The 14,583-nt window shown below is 37.9% G+C and overlaps 1 protein-coding gene across 1 annotated transcript; it reads right to left on the reverse strand.

The window, feature by feature from the left end:
- Positions 1–13,226: 13,226 nt before the first annotated feature.
- LOC109408095 (probable chitinase 10) lies at positions 13,227–14,243 on the reverse strand. Its single transcript, XM_019681309.3, has 2 exons — positions 14,237–14,243; positions 13,227–14,176 (listed from the first exon to the last, which is right to left on the reverse strand). The coding sequence occupies exons 1-2, from the start codon at positions 14,241–14,243 to the stop codon at positions 13,311–13,313; spliced, it is 873 nt and encodes a 290-aa protein (XP_019536854.2). The 3' UTR covers positions 13,227–13,310.
- Positions 14,244–14,583: the final 340 nt, after the last annotated feature.

A 14,583-nucleotide genomic window follows, 5' to 3' on the forward strand; every position in this document is an offset into this window, starting at 1 on the left:
GAACACACTGCGTGTGCACTGAATTCTGTTTTTTCTGCGTGCGCGCAGAAATTGCGCACTGGGATTATGATCTGCGGGCTCTCATTGCTCTCACGCAGCACTCTAATCACCCGCGGGCACAAAAACTCCGCGTGAGAGAAATTATGTTCATTTTATTGTGCGTTTTTTCTCTTTCTCTTTTGTAAGAAAAATGAAACTGAGAAGTTCAGTGAAAGATGTGCGTAAATGGGCACAGTTTCCGCGTGACATGCCATCCCTGCTTAGGACTAAGCGAACCGAATTAAATTAAATTTTGAAAGTTTGTGGAGTTTGTGTGTATTGGTCTTCACTCTTCATGTATCGTTGGACTCGACTAAAATATGACCAAAGGCAAAAAAGTTGCAATTTATTGAAAACTTTTCGAAAAGTTCTAATGATTCGAATGTTTTATCCAAGGGCTGAAAGTCTCTTGAATAAAGACAAATCAATCAAATCAATCGAATGTTTTATTTTTGTAAATTTGGTATAACTTTGTAAAACATTCTGATATTGTATAGAGAATAATTAATCAGCAGATTTTTGGATAAGCCACACTTGATTGACCGTAGGGTAAAAAATATAATTTGGACATGTATATAATTTGGACATGCACGTCGATGTATGCCTTATTCCGGAGAGCTAATAAAAGTAGATACTTCTCAATATCGATTATTGGATCAAATGGACCCTATTCTGATGAATTACGTTAAAAATACGCTTAACAATTAAGAATTTACTTCAAAATTATCGAAAATGTAAATTATTTCACTAAAACCCCTCAAATGCACAGGTATGCAGGACGACATATACTTCATAGTCACATACAATATTCACCTGAAAATGGTTGAATTAATAATTGTAAGATATTTAAAAGCCTTTTTGCAATGAAAAATATTCAATAAAGAAGCATTAGACAGCCAATCTCTTAACATTCATCTAGAACGCTTAAAATAGGTGGTGTCCAAAATACATTGCATGGTTTCTACTGTTAATATATTTTGGTCATCTGACGAACTACATGGGGATGCTGTGCGATTGCATGCTTGGAGGCGTATTCTGTGGGTCTGGCGATATTTTCCCGATTTTAACAAAAACTGTAATAGTTATCAAAATAGATGCCTGTTAAGCGAAGAAATTTGATTATTTGTAAGAAAATATTTGTTAATTTATGCTACTTCCATGATTTAGCAGTTTTCATGGCTAAATATTGAGATTATTGCCCTGTCCAAATTATATATACCTGAGGGTGTCCAAAACATATATTCGGTGTCCAAAATGCAATTCTAACAGTCGATTGGAAATTGTGATTTTCTCAGCTTGAAATGCTTTCGTTAAGGTTTTTGTCACCAGGAACGCAAAGTACAATCATATTATAAGCGTATTAGTAACTTTGCGAAATAATCGATTGCTTTCTAAGGAAGCTAGGGGGCGATTTTTCCAACGTTGTCATCAGCCTGTCCAAAATACATGAATTACCCTAATCATTTCACAATAATGAAAAAAAAAAAGAAATGACAGAACTTGGCAGAAACATTTTTGTCTTCGTAAATACGACTCTAGACCCACTGTGCACTGAAAAGCCCGCATCCAGCAGGTTGCTGTTTGCAAGTGGAAAATTCCATGTAGACAATAGGACGCGAAGCTCAGCAGCGAAGCGAAAGTTATTTTTAGACGCAACCCGGTTCAACTTCTCGGGTTTGAATGGAGGTGTTTGTGTGTAGTGGTATGGAAGCTATGGAACCGTGTAGCGCATCTTAATACAACGAATGGATTATGATTTATCACATTTTCTGTACGTTTTTAATACATAAATTGGTAGAAAAGGCATATCTCAATTTTTGGTAGCTTTTCTTGTTTTGCGTGTGCATTTTACCCATCATAAAAGGTATCTGAACATTATGCTAATTTAAAAAAAAAATCCATAAAAAGATAGGAAATTTTATGAGGAAAAACTTTGCCGAAGACAGCATGGCGTTTTTTTCTATCCGTTTTAGAGTTATACACGATTTACTATTTGGTGAAATTTTGATTTTTAGGTATTTTTAAGAAAAATCACAAAAGAACTGCCCAAAAAGGGCAACCCGTATAGCCGAGGCGGTAAAACGCACGGGTATTCAGCATGACCATGCTGAGGGTGACGGGTTCGATTCCCGGTCGGTCCAGGATCTTTTCGTAAAGGAAATTTCCTTGACTTCCTTTGGCATAGAATATCTTCGTGCCTGCCACACGATATACACATGCAAAATGGTCATTGGCAGAGGAAGCTCTCAGTTAATAACTGTGGAAGTGCTCATAGAACACTAAGCTGAGAAGCAGGCTTTGTCCCAATGAGGACGTTACGCCAAGAAGAGGAGAGAAGGAACTGCCCAAAAACACATACAAAGTAAAAAATCACGTATACTCAACAAGTTTTTCTCTTCATTGTCTTTAGGAATTATGATGGCATCATTTATTGAATTTTTATTTCCGTTGACAAATCCATTTTCTTTGATATAGAAAGGTACCTACTAGCGAGAAACTTTATCATTAGGTACCATTTTGAGATGCCTCAGTAGGCCATGGCATTTTTAACGGTTATGTACTGACAATAGTCCATTTTACGAGCCGATTTTATGAATGAATTTTGACAGGAGGTAGCGTCCAATAACCCGTGAAAATCATATCATCATCAACATTGTTGTCACATCGTAAAATGGCTCATGGTTTAAACGAGCATAATACACAATCAAACGCACGGCACATTTTCTATATCATTCAGAAGGTGATACATTCCTCAAAATATGCCGTTTTGGTTTTCAATGATGTTGTTCAAATCGTTCAAAGACATGCATAAAACGTTCTAGTAGTCCCTATCATTTTGATCAACACATAGGACGATAAAAATGACGTCACTTGTTTACGTCCAAAACTGTTGTTTGCCAATAATTGCCTACCTTATCTTACTGTATGCCGTGTATATGGTATGGTATACAAATTGTTCTAAAGTGCCCCACACAATGCATACGTTTGCGTGTGCGAGACAGTAGTTTGACACTTTTCCCATGGGAAAACTGTCAAAAAAAAACGCAAACCTCGACGGAACGGACGCTATATGTTAAAGGCTTAACCTTGGATAACATTACGATAACTCACTGGTTCATCTTATCCCACCCGTTTCAATTTGCCTCGGTATATCTTATTTTCGGTGTTGATAAGATAGTTCAAGTCAGTAAATATAAAAAAACATGCTCTGCTTTTTAGAATGTCTTGAATTGGCACTTAGTATCTAAAAATTGGTATTCTTACGTAAGATGTTTGTAATCGCGGGTATGGATCAACGTATTCGCATTTATTCACTTTGCCACTGTTTCCTGGGCTGTTTCACTGGTCCAGGACTCATACGTCTTCGTGTAGAAAAATAATTGAGGATATCGACAGGAAAGTAAGATAAACGCGAAAATAAGGCTCAACATTTTGTGAAGAATATCTTTAAAAATCAATAGGCAGTACGTAACTGGTCAAGAGAGCTAGCTTTTTAAGAAATCTTTGCTAGTTGATTTCTGTATGAAGGGGTTGAATAGCAAAAAAAACAATTAATAATGTAACCATAAGTCCATAACACAATCAAGACAAAAACTTGTTGAGCATACGTGATTTTTTACTTTGCATGTATTTACGGGAAGTTCTTATGTGACATTTTTAGAAAAATACCCAAAAATTCAATTTTCACTAAATAGTAAATTGTGAATAACTCTAAAACGGATAGAAAAAAACGCCATACTGTCTTCGGCAAAGTTTTACCTCATAAAATTTCCTATCTTTTATGTAAATTGTTTTAAATTAGCATAATGTTCAGATACTTTTCATGATGGGTAAAATGCACAGTATATAAAAAAATTAAAAATTTTAGTAAATTCAAAAAATCAGTATCAAAAAGTTACCTGCAAAACATGTCGTTAATTATTTTTTCCCCAGAAGTTTGGATCCATATCAAGCTGTAAAAAATATAAAAATAGTGAGTGTTCAGTCCGCAAGGCGCACTGAATGAAGAAATTACACCACCGATGTCCACTGTACCCCCACTTCCCTATCGTATGTCCGTTGTGCCCCACTTTCCCCCGAACGACTGTGAGTGCACGCCGTGGAACGTTCGAGATGGCGACTACCAACCCGGCTGGCAAGCGAGTGAAAGCGTACGACGACGACCGCGACGACGAGAGAACGTGTTTACCGAGAGAGATCTCACGATGAGTGTGAGTGACCCTACCGTCGAACCGCGACAACGTATTGAGAGAGAGAGCGACCGCGCGCGGCATGCGTGGCCCAAACTAGGGTAGTGGAGGTATTTTGGACCGGGCAGGTATTTTGGCCCACCTAGGGAGTTTTATGATATTTATCACATAATCTCTACTAAATCTTGGTAAATTTTTATTGGAACACGAAAAGTATTCAACTATGTGATGACCTTTATTTTGGATGTCAGTTAAATATGCTGTTCAGTATCAAAAATAGAGAAAATGTTTTCACTTCCAATGAAACGCACGGAAAAGCACCAAAAACAGAGAAGGTGACAAATTTGTAGTCGGCTTTGAAGAGGTATTAAATTTTGAAAATAAATATTTATTTCATGTGAATGTAGTTAGGGCCTTGTAAGAACTCAAAATAAACTGTTCTTAACCTCGGTGGAGCGATATTATTTACTAAAATGGTGGTTTGAGGTATGGCCAAAATATGTTCAACATAATCAGATGTGAATATATTTTGGACCACCTGTCAGATCCATCTCTCCAGTTCCTTCTAAAGGGAGAAAATATTCATGCCAATGTAATGTACTCTAGAAACAGATAAATAGAATAAGTTTGGACCTCCCGTGATCTGGGTTGTTATACGTTTATTTTACAATGTTGTGGGTTCGATTTGTTCTAACAACTTTTCGCCTAGTTAAAAATTTCGATTTGATTTGTGTCCTAACAACTTTTCGACAAGTTGAAATTTTCAGGTATTCAGTCATCCAGTTTAGAAAAGTTGTCCTTCTCGGCAATCAGTTGATGACTAAGACAATGTCAGTGACAATTTACGAATCATTCAAATTACTTTATTTTTGATGGCCCTTCCACTCATTTCAATATGTGTGGAACGCCTTTATATTTAGCAAAATCTCTTGACTTTCACACTTATGTGAAGCGTCACGTAATTTATGCATGGTGACTGACGTCATGCAATAGTTAATAAATATACGTTTTGCGTAACATTTTTTATGAAACATCATACTACAATTCGTAAAAACTGGCAATTGCAACAAAATGTCATCTTTCTTTACCGTTACGTAATTTTTAAACGTTCCCTGCCTCAAAAAATGCATAGAAAAGATGTAAACTTCACGTAGTTTTAACTATGTTTAAATTTTTTCTGAGGTGGCTTTCATTTCATCAATCAATTGAAGTTTAATTTGGTGGGCCAAAATATGTGCACTTGGTGGTCCAAAATAAAATCAGGTGGTCCAAAATAGAAGCCCGAGATCCTTCAGGAGTTTTGATATTTCTTGTATTTACTACAACAATTTTGAGTTCTGTTTGGCCTTTTTCGACAGAAAACATGTTGCTCTACGTGATGCCTACTGAAATTATCCATATTTTGAAGTGGGAACTTTCTTTTTTCGCTGAATTGTTCATCCACTTCCTAAAGGGGTCCAAAATACCTCCCTTACCCTATCATCGAACCGTCATCACCAAGCGATGCGCCTAGAAACTTCCACGTGCTTCTAGAGCGCATCGGGGCTAGTATAAATATGAGTGCATTGCACAGTTTCAAGGGACAGTTTTATTCGATCCGGCAAACGATCGACAATAAGTAGAATTAGGCTGAGTGTACCAGTTATCGCCATAGTGGTTCCCTATTTGGCCATAGTGGTTATTTGAGATAATTCAAAATTTTGTATCATTTTAAGGGTTTTAATGACAAGATGCTTTTAAATTCTGGCTACTAAAACATTCATAATAGGTCAAAGCTTGAAAACTTTCCAAATTAACACTATGGCCAAATAGGGAACCACTATGGCGATAACTGGTACACTTACCCTAGTCCAGAGAAATATTTCTCCGGTGTTTCATTCCACCTTCTATCCGAACCAATCCTGGTTCCTGGTGTCAGAGCTCTAAGCTTCTGTTCACCAGTTGGCGTTGAGGTGCTGGCAGCCGACCGAGGCTGCTCCAGTCCACCAGTTCCATCGAGGTGAAGTCACAGGGACTTCACAGCCTGCGGGCATCCCTGGGAAGGAGTTTCCTACACTCCTGCTCCCACCTGGCTCCGTCTCTGCGGGGACGTGAGCAAATCCGGTGAGGCCAAACCGGCCAATAGCCAGCCCCATTCCATCCCAAACCTAAATACAGTCCACTGCGTAAGTATCACAACAGTGAGTATTGCCAATTTTTGTACGGTAAAAAATATTTGTATGAAATTTATTACGAAAAATGGCCATTTTTCAAAAATCTCGCCGGGGCGACCTCTAAACGTCATTTTTGAAAGTTGCCGTCATAGAAAAGTTTGTTTCTAACACCCTTAGCTATCATTTGCAGGGTGAGCCCCCAAGCTTTTTGACCATGTGCAATTTTGGGACAACCTACTGTAGAACTGGTACAGTGTAGAACTTTGACAGTGTAAAGGGGCCGTCCATTAATTACGTAAGGGTTTATGGAGGGAGGGGGGGGGGGGTTTGAGAAATCTTACGAGCCATACAAAAATATTTGGACTTTCATACAAAAAATCTCACAAGGGGGGGTGGGGGTGTCGAAAAATCGTTAAAATTGCCTTACGTAATAAATGGACAGCCCCAAAGTTGTTGTGGTGAACTGTTTACAGTGAAAATTTCAGCCATTTTTGTTGAGTACTTTCAAAGTAAGAGCAGTTTGAATTTCACTATACCAAAAACCACAACTGCTTATTGTGACATAGTGCGACTTATATGGCTATAACTTTTTAACGGTATGATCAAATTGAATGAAATTTTGACAAATTGCTTCTACATACATACTTTACGTACATGGAATTTTTTATTGAAATCGGTTTATTATTTTTGGCGCCAGAGTTGGAACGGTCAAAAAAGTGATATTTTCCAAAATGTTTGTTTGCACATGATTCTCAAGTGGCATTTCCCTTTTTTCAACGACATCTCCGCCAATACTCAACCAATTTTAATGAAAATTTTATGGTATTAGCTACACATATACTATTCATGGTCAAAAAATTAGCTATTTAGGCGAACGCAATCAAAAGTTATACAATATTTTCTGTGTGCCAATTTCATCGTGGACACCCTTTATACATGTCCACTTCCAGTGGGACACCATTAACCGGTTCCGAAAAAATTACATGGTTCATTTTTACGTTTAACCAATTCCGGCGGGACAGCTGAAACCGGTTGTGAAACACTACCGGTGGTCTCTAACGTAATCTGAGCTGATTTTCTTGAAAACCATTCATTAGCTTATCGGAAAAACCGCGATTTGATGAAGTGCATGCAAGGAGTTCGGTTCCCTTCTACATTTGACCATATCCGGAGAGACACCGGGAACCGATTCCGGGACACTACTAGTTTTCCCAAGCATAATCTGAGATATTTTTTCTTGGTAATCGTTTATTAGGATACCTTTAAAGCCATTTGATGTGTCGCAAATATTAATTTAGGCTCTCTTTTACATTCGGCCACTTTCAGCGAGACACCACGAACCGGTTCCGGAACACTATCAGTAGTTTCTAATGTGGGCTTTGCTTATTTTCTTGCTGATCGTACAAGTTATGGAAAAGGCCACGATTTGATGTGTCACATTATGAATTAGGCCACTTCCGGCGGGACACCAGGAACCGGTTCCGGGATGCTACCGATTCAGATATGATCTGAGACTATTTTCCTGCTTACCGTTCTTCAGGTTATAGAAAAAGCGGCGATTTGATGTGTTCCATGCATGGGATAGATTCACTTTTATATTTGGCCAATTTCGGCGGGACACCCGGAACCGGTTCCGAAACACTAGCGGTTCATATATAGTCTGCGAATATTTTCCTATTTACCGTTCATAAGGATATAGAAAAAGCTACGATTTGATGTGTTGCATGCATGGGTTTGATTCACTTTTATATTTGGCCACTTCCGGACAACCGGAACTGGCTCCGGAACACTACCGGTTCAGGTTCTGCGACTATTTTCCTGCTTACTGTTCATCAGATAATCGAAAATGCCGTGGTTTGATGGGTCGCATGCATGGGTTTGTTGCAGTTTCATATCTGGCCTCTTCCTGGGGTACCGGTCCGGAACACCTAAATGGTTATTACACCGGAACGGCTGGACCGATTCAACCCATTTTCAATAGGAAACAATGGGACAATGTACTCCATCGAATGAACCATCTGTCGTTGAAATCGGTTCATATTTACTATCTAAAAATGAGGGGCCTTTTTGTACACATACACACACACACACATACATACACACAGACATCATCTCAACTCGTCGAGCTGAGCCGATTGGTATATAACATTTGACCCCTCCGGGGGCTCTATCAAATTTTCGTTTTTGGAGTGAACATGTAGCCTTTCGGTACACCTTGGTGTACGAGAAAGGCAAAAACGTAGAAAACTTCCAGAATATGATTCTTGGAGAATTTTCTAAAAATATAGAGGAATCCATGAAGCGATTTTGGAAAGAAACTAAGGAAGGTTTTGAAAAGAAGTTTTAAACTTAATTTCTAAAGCCACCTTTAAAAGGAATCACAGCATGAATCCTCAAAAAATCTCCGAAAAAAATTTGGAAGAATTTTCTTCTTTTTTTTATTTTAACAAAATGCTTATGTTTGGAGCTGTGTATCTCTGCTCCAAGAGCACCTATAGGCTTCATATTTTAACTGGTCACTGTTCACAACCTGAAATTTAACTTGTAAACTATACTAAAATATGCAAATTTTCTGAAACTATTCTAAATCCATTTTAAAAAAAAGTCAAAATTTGATTTTGTAATAATTCAGAAATGTGAATATATAGAGAAATAAGTTATTTTTCAAATATATTCAGTCCATCAAAACACATAACTTGTCTGATCAAATTTCTAACTAAAAACAACTCGTTTTCAAAAATTTTGGCAATATAAATTTTGCGAATTTCCTCAAAATGGGCCTTTTGCGATATTTTGAAGAGTTACGCTCCGATCTTGAACATTTTGTATGAAAATCGGCCAAAGCGTACTTCATTCTATCCAGCATTTGAGCCATTCGACGCACAAAACCACGAACTCTCTGAGAATATGTCGGAATTAATTTCAAAGATTTCTGCATTGCTTACAGATAATACGTACTTTATGCAAGCAAACAACAATAACAGGAAATCTGCTTGCCAATTTCCAATGATGACGTTTATCATCATTATTATCATACGTTCGCAAATAAATTGGTAGAGTTTTTTTGAATTTTTAGACAATTCCAAAAGAATCAACCAATGACAATTTTGAAATATTATCAAAAAAGCTCAAAAAAAACTTATTAGAGATATTTCATGCAAAATTGGCAGAAAATCCTTGAAAACTGTCGAACAAACCTTAAAGCAAATTTCTAGGGGAAACTTAAAAAAAATCGAAGAATTCCTTTACAAAAATTCTAAAGGAATTCTCGAATGAATTTCAGAAGAAAGTATCTTGAACTTACTGTCAAATATATTGACAGAACTTTTTTTGGATAAAGTCTCAGAGGAACTCCCATATTAATTAAAAAGCTCATTGGGAACATTTTTGGAGGATTTTTTAAGAAAACATTAGAGTGAACTTCAAGAAAAACTACGGAAATATTAACCCTCTGATTACCATTTTTATTTTGATCCTAGTATCATTTCTCGTCATCTAAAATAAATTTAGGCATGTTTAAGAAACTGATTCTTTTTAACCCTCTAATACTCAAATTTTTTATTTTGATCTAAATATCATTTTTCGTCATCTAAAATCGATTAAAACATGTTTTGGAAGATTATTCTTTTCAATTCTCGATTTCGTGAATTTCGGTTTTTGATTTTTCTAGTTTTTATTTTTGAACATATTTTCACTTTTATATTTTTCCTGGAAGCCTATTTGGGATACGGATTTTTTGAGATGAAAACATTTTGAGATTTTATGATTATAGTTGAAATATTTTTATTTTAAATTTTTTTCATTGAAAAATTTTTTTTCCGTATAATTTTAAGGAAAATATTTTTTTAGAGTGTATTCGGCTCCCTTAAACTATTAAACTAAGATAGAATGATTTGGGAAAAAATTAAAATATGTTTATTGTGGCGTTTCAATACAAAATAAACAATGACTTCTAAAAGGTTACTAAAATATAATTTTTTCAATGATTTTTAAAAAATGTAAATACGCTCTAAAATATACCAAAAACTATTTTGAGATACACAGAACAGTCCTAAACATCAGCCAAAAATATAAAAAAAATGATTTTCCACGAAACAAAAATTACAAAACTGCTCAAACTGTACCCCGTCTAAAGGCGGGATTGGGTATTAGAGGGTTAATTCACGATTTTGAGAATTTCGGTGTTGGATTTTTATAATTTTTATTTTTTTTAATATTCCTACACTTTCATGTTTTTCCTGGAAGCCTATTTGGGATAACGATTTTTAAAGACGGAAATATTTTGAGATTATGACCATTATTAAAATATGTTTAAAGAAATTTTTATGTTTTGTGTAAATATAAGCAAATTAATTTTAGAATGTCTTCAGGGGAACTTACGTTTTTTCGGCAGTTTTGTTCTCTTCGTCATGTTTTTTTTAAACGTGTTGAGCTCAAAGTTGGCTTCAACTCCTTCCCAACCAAGCTGAGTTATATGGCCAAATTTCAGTCAATTCGGTCCACAAAAAACCCCAAGACGAAGAGAACAAACCTGCCGATAATACTTATCGTCACCCTCAACTCCCCCAACAGGGAAGAAAAAAAAACAAAAATGGTTTAACATTGCCCCGTCTAAGGGCGGGGTTGGCTATTAGAGGATTAAATAAATTCATAGAGATATTTTCGTAAAGGAATTGCTGTATTTTTTTTTATTGAATTAACTTGAGGAATTTCTTGATAAATTGGCACAGAGTTGGCGGAGAAAAGTTCAAAGAATATTCTAAGGAATTCCTAAACATTTTCGAAAGAATTACTGAAGGAACTCCTTAAATACGCAAGTGAAATTCCTTTAAAAAAAATCAAACGATCATCGAATGAAATATATTAGAATTTACAAAACAAAAAAATTGGAGCATTTTCTTAACAGAACTGCAAGAGAAATTCCCAGAAAGTTGCTTAAGGAATACCTGAACAAATTTTCTAAAAACTCCTATGGAAAATACTGAAGAAATTAGTCAAATTTCCTAAGGAAAGACTTAATAGCTTAAACTTCTGAAGGACTTCTTAGGAGCTACAAAAATGGACGTACAATTTCGAAATTACAGAAGGAATTCCTGAAGGAATTACCCAAGAAATTTCCGGTATGATTAATGAAAGAATTTTTGCAGAAAATTCTTTGGAAATTGACGAAGGATTTTCTCGAGAGCTTGTTCGAGAAATTCTTGCAGGAATTTCCAGAGGATTAATACCTAAGGAAATTTCGGGAGGCCGTCTAAGACAAAATCTTAGAGGTGCTCGGAAGCATCTGTTGCACAATTTCTAAAAGAACTGTGGAAAAAAATATATAGAAATGCTACTGAAAGTACTTTTTGAAAAAAATACACTAATACTTCTGTTTTGCGTGTTATATTATGCACTTTCAATTTATGCATCTTTTTGATGTCCTGCATAAAAAGAGGGAGAGTTATTCAGAACCAATATTGTGCATTAGATAACGTAATAATGTCGGTAACTCGCCATTGCCATGCGACTGGAGGACGTTAATAGGAGAGCAAAGGAAGGTTGTAAGGACATTTTAAAGGATTCCAAGAGGCTTCAGCAGGGTACCAGGAGATCTCAAGAGAGTTTCAAGGGGCCCAAGGAGGTTCCAATGACGATTAAGCGGATCTCATTGCCCTCTCAGGAGCTTCAAGGAGTTCCAGGAAAGTTCCAATGGGTCTCAGCAGCATTGGTGGAGCCAGCATTTTCTTTTTTCTTGCTCACTCTCCTAAACATACACGAAAATGAGAAAGATGGAAGAGGAAGCAGCTTGCCTCCTCTTTCATCCTGCTTTTTCTCTTGCATGTTTAGTAGAGTGAGTAAGAGGAAAGAAAAAGCTGGCTCCACAGCATTTCAGGAGACTTCAGAGGCATTTATGGGATCTCAAGGATCTCAGGAGCGTTTCAAGGGGTTCCAGGAAATTTAAAAGAGTACTGGGAGTTCCAAGGCGTTCTAGAGCGTTTTAAGGGGTTTCAAGGGCCTTTTAATCTAACCGGAAACCCGAAAGCCGATATTGCGTTAAAAAGTCCCATAAGTTCTCAGAGATTTTCAGTGAATTTCCGACGGGTGTTTGAGGCGTTTTAGGGGTTCGACCAAGGGTTCCGAGAGGGTTTTAGGGGAATTTCGGAGACATTTCAGTAAGTTTCAGAGGATTTTCAGTGGGTTGAGAAGCGTTACATGAGGCTCGGGGTTCCAAAAGGTCTTAGGTGCGTAGCCCTCAGAAACTTTCAGTAGCGCCCATTCAAAATCCCATTGGAACCTCCGTTATCCATTTGAAATGCCCTTGTAACCCCTTGGGTGATTATGAAACCCCCATGAATCGACCCTGACCTGAAATGTCTCGAAACGTCCATGAAATTTCCATAATCCCTTAATCAATTTGAAATGCTCCTCAAACCTTTTAGAACGCCTTCAAAATTCCTCAGAATCCCCCTGAAACTCACCATGAAACCCATTGAAATGCCCCTGAAATGGTATTAAACGCCCCTCAAAACCTCTTAAAGTTCTGAAATGCATTAAAGCACCCCTGAAACCCTTTTGTAACGCAACGCCTTTTGAAGGTTCTTGAAACTTATCGATATCTTAAGGAAGAGATTCTTAGATAAGCTCCTGGGAAAATTTAATGTGGAAACGACCAACGGATTGGCAGAGTTATCCCTCTATGGTTGGCTATTCAGTCAGGTTAAATTATAAGCGGGTTGATGCTATTTCATCCGACGTTACAACCCTTGGTTTGGATCTTGGGAAATACTTCGAACATCTCCTCATACTTCAAGAGTTAAGAAGGTGGTCGTATTCATATCTACTAAACAAAAATAAAAAAGTTGTATTCCTTGATTATTGTATTTTCATCCGAATCATATTATCCATCACCAAATTTCTAAAATCTCGGAAAGTAACGCAACTTCCCTTACAGAACGCTCATGGCCGCCGTAAACGCAAGCATGACTATTGAAGAAACGGTATGAATATCAGCTCCCGAATGCGTCGTGGTTCCGCTAGAACCGGAACCACTTGTGCCACTCGATCCGCTTGATCCACTTCCACTGGATCCACTTGTGTCAGAGCCGTTGCTGCTGGAGCCACTGGAGCTACTTCCGTCGGCAGCTCGGCGAACTCTCACCTCCGATACATCGTCAGCGCTTTCCTCGGGTTCTTCAGCAGGTTCTGACTCTGGTTCCTGATCTGGTTCCTGATCTTGTTCTTGAGCTGGTTCTTGTTCAGGTCCCTGAACTTCCGCATCCTCCGGCTTTTCATCAGCTTCTTCCGGTACATCCTCCATCAATCTGTTCATTCCTTCGCACTCCGCTTCCACCTCGTAGTCACACACGCAGGCTCGAGCATTCCAGTACAACTCCGGTGGACAGGACAACTCAACCTGTTGGGTGGAAACACACGCGTAGAACTTTCGGCAGTCACGATGCTTCAAGAAAATGACATCCTGCGAAGGATTGGAATTCAACGGACATCGGCTCGACTGCGGAAGGCAGATACTGTTGGCAACGGCGGTAGAATTGAATGGTCTGTTGTCCAGTTGGTCCGATTCTTCACCGCGGGAGCATCCGGATGCTCGGGGATAATCGCAGAATGAGTTTTCCACATTCCAGTGCAGTCCGGCGGGGCAGTCCTGTTCTACCGGATGGTTTCCGACACATGTGAGGAATTTGGAGCAGCTGGTCGGATGCGGTAGGTGGACGGTCTTTGCCGGATCGACCTTAGTTGGGCACAAAACGGAGGAAAGACCTCCAGTGACCAAACTGAGTACAACGATAAGTGCTACGGAGGAGTTCGATAAAGTGATGCTGTATCGTGAACTAATGGCTGAATGGTACTTACCCAACATTTTGAAGGAGAAGTGATACTAAATTGTGGAATGATTTGTAGGGAATTGGGTTGAGTTTATATACTACATTGCAACTATCCAACTTTACAATATAAAGTGATTTATCATGTAATGCACTTGAATTATCTTCTAGTGCAAATCGGAACCTTCATGTGGACAACCATTTGGACACCTCGCCAAAAACTACACCTCGGCATCAACCCCATCATCCCGTTTGACAATAAAGTAAATTGAAACGCAAATAAGCCTCAACAAGACGACGACGGACGACCCACCGACAAACGAATCGTACCGATATCACACTTCAGTTTACCTACAAGTGGCCCCCCTCTCAAAAGTC

The sequence above is a fragment of the Aedes albopictus genome, chromosome 2 (assembly GCF_035046485.1).
Source record: "Aedes albopictus strain Foshan chromosome 2, AalbF5, whole genome shotgun sequence".
Lineage (NCBI taxonomy): Eukaryota > Metazoa > Arthropoda > Insecta > Diptera > Culicidae > Aedes > Aedes albopictus.